We start from the raw sequence: 9,755 nt of genomic DNA on the forward strand, positions 1-9,755 counted from the left end.
CCCCCCCCCCCACCTTGCCCCAGCTCAGGCTTAACTCCCTCCCTGTCCTCCCCTGCTTCCTCTAGCACCTCCTGCCCAGCCCCAAGCCTGCCACTGTCCCTGCCATTTCCTGCCCCCCATGTGCAGCTCCTGAACAAGGCAGTCCGGGTCCCTGCCCCAGCCCTGGCCCCGGCCCCCTCCCCCCAGCTGCCTTCCTACAAGTCACGGGGGCTGGTTTGCTTTGGCAGCTTCCCTGCTGCCTGCAGCAGTGACCTCTGGAGCCTGGAAGTCCTACACAGGGGGGATGGGGGGCTTGGCCCGGAAAAGGCAGCACTGAGTGCTGAGGCCCAGGCCAAGTGGCCGGAAGTGTCCACAGGCAGATACACACTGTCCCGCCAGCAGCCAAGAGCGATCCACGTCAGACCCCAGGGCCAGATAAACACCCAGACACGCAAGGGTCACCATCAGACACCTGCTTGTGGACAGCCATGCACCCAAACACAGACCACAGCTGCTCGCCCCACACACTGGCTCCACTCAGAGCCACAGCCTCTCACAGGGGGTCGTGCTGGTGGGGCCCCGCTGCTGCCCAGCCCCTCATCTCCCTCTCCCTCTCCCCAGCTCCCATCACAGCAGAGACCCACACTGCTGGGAAGAGATGGCTGCATTCCCTCTCTTCTCTCCAGAGCACCTTCCCTGCCCTGCTGCCCCCTGCCCTACCCATGGCTCCCCTCTGCCCTCCCCCACCCTCCCATACCACTCACGGTCCCCACTGAGCTAGTGGCCCCCCAACCCCAACTAGTCAGTACTAAGTGGCTGTCCCCGGGGAGGGCGAGACCCACCCACCTGCTCCTTCCTCATCCTTACCCCTGAACATGCACAGAGAGGTCCCACTGCCTGCCCGGGAGGGCGGCTCCCCAGGAGAACTGAGGCTTTGGGATTTGAGGGGTGTAGAGGGTGACGGGGCTCACGAGAAAGACTATGAATCAAGTCCAAGAATCTTTATTTCATGAACAAAACTACTTGTGTGAAGAGAGACGAGGCTGAACGGGCCCCTTTCTAAGTGGCCACGATCCAAGGCTGGTGAGAGAGGGCAGGGTTGGGCCGGGGGCAAGAGTGCATCACAGGGAGAGGGGACCCCAGGTCCAGCCAGAGGAAGGAGGGGAAATGTTGCTGGGGGTCGGGGTGGGCCCCAGAACCCCCTGCCCCAAACCGCGCCAGCCCATCACGACCCCCCACCGGGTGGGGGCTGGGGCAGGGAGGGGCTGGGCCCCAGTAGTGTGCATCTGAAGCGGCCAGTGTGTGCAAATCAGCAAGGAGGAGGGGTGCGGAGCCGCTGCCCCCACCTCACCGCCCCCCCTCCCAAACAGGCAGCAGAAGCAGGGGTGGGGGCAGCGGCAGTATTGCTTTACCCATCATGCATGGCGTGGGTGGGCAATGGAGCAGGAGGAAGTAGGCTGGATTGGGGGTGTGAGCCAAGCCCCCTGCCCCCTCCCACCCTGGCGGCTCCGTTGGCAGGACTCTGAGGCTCGTGGAGGCCCGGGAATGGCCAACCCCCACTGGGGGCAGGCTGTGCCCAGATGTTCCCCATTTAGGGCTGGCTCTTCCTTGAGGTGGAGCCCAGGGCCTAAAGGTGAGGGAGAGACAGGTATCAGGGACCTAGTGGGCGACACCCTCCTGGGCGCTGCGGTCCCTGCCCACCCACCTACCTTACCAGGGCTATTCGGCCACCTGGACGCCCGTACAGTTCTCTTTGCTTTCTGAGGTGATGGCCAGGTATTCCGAGCTGTGGGGGCAAAGGCCAGATGTACAGCGACCCCCATCATCAGTCTGGCCCACCCCCAGGAAACTGAGGCGGGTTGGGGTCTCCGCCCCAGGTGTACAGAGTTCTGAGCTAGAGAGAGGAGGAGACTGCAGGCTGGGCTCCCAGGATCCATAAGAAGTCTAGGCTGGGGACCGGAGTCCTGAGTCTGAGGGAAGAGGAGTCTGGGGGTCCAGACTCCTGGGTCCTGGGAGGGGAAGGGGCTGGGACCTGACCTTATCCATCTCTGACAACTAACATCCCTCTCGGGGAAGCCCTGGTCTGGGTCGCCTGACCCCCCTCCCTACCGACCCCACTCACGCATTCTCTTGTGCAGCAGCCTCCGTGGCCGCGGCGATCTTCTTGTAGCAATAAACCATCTCTGCCACGAGCCATATGGTCAACACCACGATGAGCACATACATCATGATCTCCGACACGATGGATGCCATGTCTCTGTTGGCTGCAAGTGCCAGGCAGGGTTAGGTGGCAGTCAAGGCTAGGCTCGGGAGGCATGACAGCCTGAGGCGCCCCAAGCCTGCTGTGTGAGCCTGAGCAAGTGGCTTGGCCTCTCTGGGCCTGGTCTGCAAATAGGACCATGCAGCTTCCCTAGAGTCATCATCGTTACCATGATTCTTAATAACCAGCCTCAGGTGGGCCTTGAGGTCCCCCTCACCCTGCCTCCCTGTGTGGCTTGAGGGGGCACCTGTGTCATTCAGGTGACCGTAGGTGCCCAAGAGCCGTGGCTTTGCAACCAGAAGGCTCGGGTTCAAGTCCCGGCTCTGCCACTTGCCAGCTGTGTAACCTTGGGCAAGTGACTCATCTTCTCTGGGTGTGAGTTTCTCCATCTGTGAGAAGCTGATAATGACAATAGCTCCTCTTTGGGAGTGCTGTAAAAATAAGTCCGCTTCAAAAATCCTTAGAACAGTGCTTAACCTATAGATGGCATTCAATAAATGCTTACTATTATTAATACTATTATTACTGTTAAGAGTGGGGGCTCTGGGGGCAGACTGCCAGGGTTCAGATCCTGCCTCTGCCTCTTATTAGCTGTGTGACCTTAGGTAAATGACTCCGCCTCTCTGGGCCTCAATTCCCCCTCTGTGAAACGGAGATGATGAGACTCATGCCTTCTCTCAGGGTGGCTGGGAACAGAAAACAAGTTAATATCTGTATTAAGCACACGCTTAAAATCCAAGCACACGCTTGGATGTGCTCCCAGTCAGCACTGCCTAAATGTTGGCTATTCACTGACATTTTCCGGAAACCTTCTATCCTTTCCACGGCACTGCCTCTTGCCATTGCCAGCTTCCTTTCATTGAGCCTAAATTTAAACTATGAGGGGGATGCGTTCAGCCAGGGAACTAGAGGTGGAGGCCACTGTGGCGTCATCGGCCGGATTTCACGGGTGTCCAGTCCGTATCCCCGGGCCTTTCCTTCCTGATGGCCGGGACCTCATTTCCCCCCTGTCCTCACATGGTCTTTCCTCCCCTGTCCGTGGGCACTTTCTGCTGCTCCAACCGGTGCAGATGGCACCGATGCTTTCTGGGCCAGAGTGAGGGAGGGTGCGGGCTGGATGCTTCTCCCCTGCCTCTCTGCCGGAAGGAGCTGGGGAAAGGGTTCCACACATCATTCGTTCGTTGGTCCTTTCGTTCATTCATTCATTCATTCATTCAAAAGATACGAGTGTATCTCATATGGTGAATGCACACTTTCAGCCAGGCTGTGTGCTAAGTTCCTTATCTGGGCATCTCTCTGAGTCTTTGAAACACCCTAAGGATATAGGGTCCTTCCCATGTCAGCTGACCTCAGGAAGCACACTGAGTTGGATATATGTTGGATAAAGCTTACACCATCGGGTTCTCATCCCTGCTCCTGGAACTCAGTGCCCAAAGGGATTTAGGTAATCTGGTGTCTCCTGCCCTCCCAATCAGATTAGGACAGTGACAGGCACGGCTCTGTAACCCATTTTCCAGACAAGGACACTGAGGCTCAGAAAGTGGACGGTGCTAGGCAAGGAGGCACAGCCAGGATTGGACTCGGAGCCAGGATTCAACCCCAAGCGTTAGCAGCTGCAGGGTCTGGGCTCTTATCTGCCCTGGGAACACTACAGCCGAAGAAAGACTTGGTAAAGGCTGCTGTATATCAAGTGCAGTTCCCATCAAGCCGTATAGACATCCCAGGAGGTAGGACTGTGGTGCCCCCGCTTCACAGATGAGGAACTGGGGCAGAGGGTAATAGGCGCCTTGCCTGGGGAGAACTCTGATTTCTTTAAAACCCCCCAAGTCTTCTAAAAGCTTCACCTGCCTGCCTCCAGTAGAAGCCCCCAGATCTGAGGCCCCCGCCCACATCTGTGCATGCCAGGTCTCTCCCTCGCCTCAGACACTGCTCTACCTCAAGACATTCTCCACCCGTGCTGGGTATATCCAAAATAGAATCAGCCCTCTGGTCCCTGTTTGCTGGCTCCACTCCTGGTGGGGGACTCCCGGGTGCTTCTCTGGTCTCCTGCAGCTCTGCCAGCTCGGCAAAGGTCCCACCACCAGCACCCACGGGCCCTCCTTTGGAAATGACTCCTTGGAAAACCCTCCTTGGGGTTATTACCAGGAGGCAGTATTGGCTGATGGGTCATGTTGAGAATGCAGTACGATTGTGGATTATAACAAAAAAAAGAATATGGTAGGTGCCTGGGTGGCCCAGTCGGTTGAGCCTCCGACTCCTGATTTTAGCTCAGGTTATGATCTCGAGGTTTGTGAATTCGAGCCCTGCATTGGGCTCTGCACTGATGGTGTGGAGCCTGCTTGGGATTCTCTCTCTCCCTCTCTCTTTGCCCCTCCCTTACGTTCTCTCTCTCTCTCTCTCTCTCTCTCTCTCTCTCTCTCAATAAATAAACTTTAAAAATTTTTTAAAAATTAAAAAAGAAAAAAAGAAAAAATATGGTATGGCCAGCAATACTAACAGTGCAATATAATGGGTAATGAAAGACATACTGTGGTGGGATGAGTAATGTTAAAAATACTACAGTATGCTGGGTAATGCTGACTATATTATAGCATAACGAGTAAAATTTTAAAATACTACAATGTGATTAATTTAAAGTACTACAGCATGGTGGGTAATGTTAAAAATACTCTTGTATGATGGATTATGACGAAAACATTGTTGTATATTTGGTAATGTTAAAGAGTATAGTATATAGTAATACAAAATGCTTTAATACGGTGGATAAAAAACACTAGAGCATGTTGGATAATGAAGAAACCACAGACTCTGGGAAAACAACATAGCTCTGCCTATGGTAATTGTTAAGAACACCGGCTCTGGTGGGCAGAAGAATATGGTAGATAAAGTTTAAAAGAGGCTCTGCTGGGACGTGGGCGCACCTGACCCCCGCCTCCCCCTCGCAGGTGAGGACAGCATCCCGGGCAAGGGCCAAGCCACAGGATGGAAGAAACCCGGCTGCCTGAACGGTATCATGGAGCCTCCCTGCCCTCCTGACCCCTGGCCTCGGCGCCGATTCAGGAGACAAGACTGACACAGATTTTGTTCAGCTACAGTGTTTGGGGGCGTTCTTGCTACAGCCACTCCCTCGGGCGGGGCTCCATCTTCTACATCCGTGGGTGGCCACCCACCCAGCATCGTGACCTACACCAGCGAGTAGCTCCGACACGTCTCCTGTGTTGAATCCTGCGGGATCACTTTGATAACAAGCGTAAAAATGCTAATTATCAAAAGAAACCCACAGGCTCTGGCTGACAGCAGAGTATAGTGAATCATGCCAAGAACAGAAACGGCAGTCACACACGCTTAGTTGGGTTCAAATCCGGGTCCCAGCCCTGTGATCTCGGCCACATAGTCTTACCTCCCTGAGCCCGGGGTTTCCCATCTGTAAAGTGGGGGGTAGTAAGAGCCCCTAGCCAGGAGGGTGGGTGGGAGGGTTCAATGAGGGACTGCACGTAGGCTCTGAGGCTGGCACCCCCCTGGGGTAAAAGGAAGGACGATGCACGGTCCCCGTGACAATGCGCATGCGCCGTGGGCCCCACGGGGCGTCCTTGCCATGGCTCTCGGGTGGCTCAAGTTCTGGGATATCTTCCTGACTCTAAGCCAATGGGCCACTGTGCCCTGGAAAATTCCAGTTTGCACCCATCAGAAGATGGTTCAGAGAAGGGATCCAAGGCAGCTGGAGCCAAAATGATGAAATGTTCAAAAACACCTTGCATCCTTGCTGTTCAGAGTAGCCCCAGACCTGCAGCGTCGGCTTTGCTGAGAGCTCGTTAGACATTGGCCTGAGCCCCCGCCCCAGGCCTGCTGGGTCGGAGTCTGCACATTAGCAAGACTCCCAGCAGGTCCACGCACACAGCAGAATTTAAGGAGCTCTGCTCCAAGGGACACACTCTTATCTCTTCCCTCACGGTCACAAAGGGAGGAGGGGCTGAGGCTCTCTGACAGTCAGAACCTCCACCGTCATCCCCACTGCTGAGGCCCCTCTGCGGGCCAGGCAGCTGACACCCAGCACACCTTCCCATAGAACAGTTCAGACAATGCCCTGGGAGGTGGATACCATTATCGACCTGCATCCTACAGGACAACCCTCCCTCAGAGAGGGGAAGGCACCTGCTGGAGGCCCCACAGCACAGGTGGCAGAGTTTGGCACCCAGAACGTCCAGAGGAGAGGCCTGTTGTGGCCCTTGCCTGGGGTTGAAAGGAAATGGAAGCCAGAGCTGGGGCTGGGGAAGGAGGTGCGGCTCCCCCCGCCGCCGTGGGCGTTTGCCTGGCCCAGGCGTGGAGCCAGCCTGTCCCCTACCTGCCATCTGTCCCGCCATCTGGCTGCCAGTGGGCAACAGGGGTGAGGGGGGGAGGCAGGGTCTGACTCACCTTTGTCCACCACCTCAAGGTGGATCTTTTTGACGACGCTGGTGTTGTGCTCGTAGTTCTCAAAGAAGAGCAGCCGGTAGACGTGGCACTCGTAGTCGCCCGAGTGGTTGTAGGTGACGTTGGTGATGAAGATGGACAGGTCCTGCAGGTCCTTGGTGCCCCGGCTGCCATTCCACACCACGCGGCCCTCAAAACGCTCGTCCTCCTCCAGCTGCAGCACCTCGTTCTCATAGCGCAGGATCTGGGGGCGGCAGGGCCGGTCACTGCCTGTGCCCGGCCCCCTACCCAGACTACTCTGTCCCTTGCCCTGACACTCAGACAGTCAGTGGACACACACACGGGCACCGTGACCTCAGGCAGGGAGGGCGCAGGGGAGGCTAGGATCAGGCCCCGGCCCGCCCCCAACGCCGAGTGTGTCCCTGGAGCTGACATGCACACACACGCACACTCACACACATATTCCTCAGGCATCCTCCGGAGTACCCCCCACCCCCCCTTCCGCCTTCCTGGCTTTCATTCTCTAAAGTTCTTCCCGGCCACCAGGCACACTCCTCAGGCTGGGACAGAGGGGTCCCATCTCAGCTGCTGCAGACCCCAGCTCTCCAGCAGGCGCCCCCTCGTTTGTAATGCAAAATACGTGTAACACAAAGGAGGCTAAAAAAGTTCTGCTTTTCTTCCATAATGACTGCCGAGACATTCTTGCTGGCACTAAATAGTTCCAACGACACTCACTCTGTGCCACCCGTGTCCCAGGAGCAACAGCCACGTGGACCCTCACACACACCTCGGAGCTAGAGACCATCACCCCCCCCCCATCTTTCCAGAAGAGGGAACTGAGGCTCGGAGAAGCTCAGCGCCTTGCCCAAGGTCACCAGCTGGTCACTGGGGGAGCCGGAGTTCGAACCCAGGCCACCGATAGTGGCACCTTACTGAAAACAGACAAGCCACCCCCTCCTGGCCCCTGCCCGCCACCAACCCCCACACAAATGCCCACCCTCCCGCAGCCGTGTGCCCGCACACCTTGACAAACTCCTCCGTGCCCTTCTGACGGAAGGTCCACTCGGTGAAGGTCTCGGCGGTGGTCTCACTGCGGCGCTTGCAGGAGATGCACAGGATTTTGAAGGTCATCCCGTACACGGCCTCCGTCTCCGAGTCCACCTCCACACAGCCCCCCCAGGCTGAGGACACTGCGGGGACAGCAGGCTCAGGTCGCGCAGGGCCACCCATCGCCCTAGGCAGTGCCAGGCTCACTGGTTGTTGGCTCTCGGAGACCATCTGTTTCCCCTCAATAACATTATGAATGGACAGACCCAGACACTAAGCCTGGCCCTGCCACTTGCCGTGTCCCCTTGGCGAGTCTCTCAGAATCTGTGGCCTCAGTTTCCCTCTGTGAGGGGAGGGAAACCATCGTCTCTGCTTCTGGGCGTTGCTGGGCAGATTCCGTGAGTTAGGTAAGGCCCCAGCAGGGGGCCTGCCACACAGGAAGCTCCCCCCCCCCACCCCCACCCCTTAGCAAAATAGGGCTGTCACTATGGTCAGGAACTTCGAGTCTTTGCTCTCTACCCAAGTAGCCACCCAAGTAGCCCTTCTTAAGAAATCCACTTGCCCAGGGTGCTGCAGCATTTAGGTGGTGGGACTAGAATTCCAGATGGGTTAGAAGTTCAAGGTGGCAGAGTCTTTTCTACCATTACTGCTCTGAAAAACCAGTCAGCCCCAGACAGTGGACCAGGAGAAGGCAAGGCCTCGGGGGGCTAGGTGGGCACTGGAAGCAGGGCCGACCTGCGCTCCAGCCCTGTTCCCCAGGTCCCCAAGTTCTGGTGTCATCCACTCCCTACCCAACTTCGGCCTCTGGCCCCTCTGCCCCCAAGGCTCCTCACCTCCCGACTCCTGTCCCACCTCCTGTCAGCTTCTCAAAACTCACTGAGCTCTTTGCAGCCTCAGGGACTTTGCGTCCGCACTGGATTCCAGTCCCTTTGGGTGCCTCCTCCACATTCTTACCTGCCACCCCCTTCCCAAGGCCCAACACTCATCAGAGAATGCTATGCCTCTCCAGCTCTAGCTCTGGGTGTTCTGTTGTTTGTTCGTTTGTTTTCCCCCTGAGTGTCTTCGTCTAGGAATCCTGGGAACTTCTTGTCTTCCTTCTCTTCGGTCTCTCTCCAACTCCTTACGCACCTCTGTGTCTGTCTCCCCTACTTTATATCTCTTAGGGAGTCTCTCTGGAGGGCCCACCGCTTTGTGTCCTCTTTCCAGACTCAGACAGCCTCTTCCGGTCGGTCTCTCCACCTTTCCCTGCCTCTTTTACACCCCGTCCCTTCCTGTGTCTACCTGTGTCTCCGCCTGGCCCTGCCTCTCTCAAGTTTCTCTCTCTAGCGCTCCGATTTCTAACTCGCTTCTCGGCCTCTCTCTGGCACCCTCTACATCCCTCTCGGTCTCCGTCTCCCCCCTTACTCCCGATCCCCAGTCTCCGCGGAGCAAGCCCGAGTACTCCGAGTGGCTGTGTCTCTCGCGCCTTTCCTTCCGTCCCCATCTCTCCCTGTGTCTCGGTCTCCCCCGTCCCAGTCTCCGGGCGCCGCCTTCCCCCACCCCCTCCCGCGGCTGTGGGTGTCACATTGCAGCCTGCGGGGCTCCGAGAGCAGCTGACTCCGCGTTTCCTCGCCCCCGGCTGGGCGCCCGCAGCCGCCGAGCTGTGCCAGCCCGGCCCCCGCCCTCTCTCGCCCACCCGCACCTCCACCGCCCTCCCCCGCCCCGCGCCCGGCGCTCCGCGCTCACAACTTCGGAAGCGGACTTAGCCGCGCCGGGGAATGGGCCGGGGGCGGCCCTCGCCCCGCTGTCCCGGGTCCCGCGCGCGAACACCGCCGCCGGGCCGCTGCCCGGGCTGTGCCCTCCGCCGCCCCCCCCCCCCGCCCCGAGCCACCGCGCACTCACCCAGAGCCGCGCCGACCACCAAGGCCAGCAGTGTCCCCATGGCTGCGCTGCGCGCGCTGCGCCCCCCTCCCGGGCCGCCGGTATTAATAGCGGGGCAAGAGGCAGCGGGCCCGGGCGGCGGTTAGAATGTCCCCGGGAGCGCGCGGGCGCAGCAGCTGCGGCTCTGGGACCGGCAAGG

At 58.3% G+C, this 9,755-nt stretch overlaps 1 protein-coding gene and 1 long non-coding RNA gene across 3 annotated transcripts in view; one reads left to right on the forward strand and one right to left on the reverse strand.

Annotated features, from left to right (window-relative positions):
* The window catches only part of LOC121011593 (uncharacterized), a 7,007-nt gene extending 1,013 nt beyond the window's left edge, over window positions 1-5,994 (forward strand). The window contains exon 2 of the long non-coding RNA XR_005781653.1: window positions 5,185-5,994. This is a non-coding gene — a long non-coding RNA (uncharacterized LOC121011593). The remainder of the gene's footprint in view (window positions 1-5,184) is intronic.
* On the reverse strand, window positions 966-9,749 carry SCN1B (sodium voltage-gated channel beta subunit 1). Of its 2 annotated transcripts, none has more exons than XM_040446173.1 (6): window positions 9,578-9,749; window positions 7,673-7,839; window positions 6,653-6,893; window positions 2,102-2,243; window positions 1,694-1,765; window positions 966-1,606 (listed from the first exon to the last, which is right to left on the reverse strand). In XM_040446173.1, exons 1-5 carry the CDS (start codon window positions 9,615-9,617, stop codon window positions 1,699-1,701), a joined length of 657 nt encoding a protein of 218 aa, XP_040302107.1. In that variant the 5' UTR covers window positions 9,618-9,749; the 3' UTR covers window positions 966-1,606; window positions 1,694-1,698. The 2 variants fall into 2 exon arrangements, with proteins under 2 accessions (XP_040302107.1, XP_040302108.1); XM_040446174.1 differs by having other exon boundaries at window positions 1,689-1,765.
* Window positions 9,750-9,755: the final 6 nt, after the last annotated feature.

The sequence above is a fragment of the Herpailurus yagouaroundi genome, unplaced genomic scaffold (genome assembly GCF_014898765.1).
Source record: "Herpailurus yagouaroundi ecotype Mexico unplaced genomic scaffold, PumYag 194, whole genome shotgun sequence".
In the NCBI taxonomy this organism is placed as follows: domain Eukaryota; kingdom Metazoa; phylum Chordata; class Mammalia; order Carnivora; family Felidae; genus Herpailurus; species Herpailurus yagouaroundi.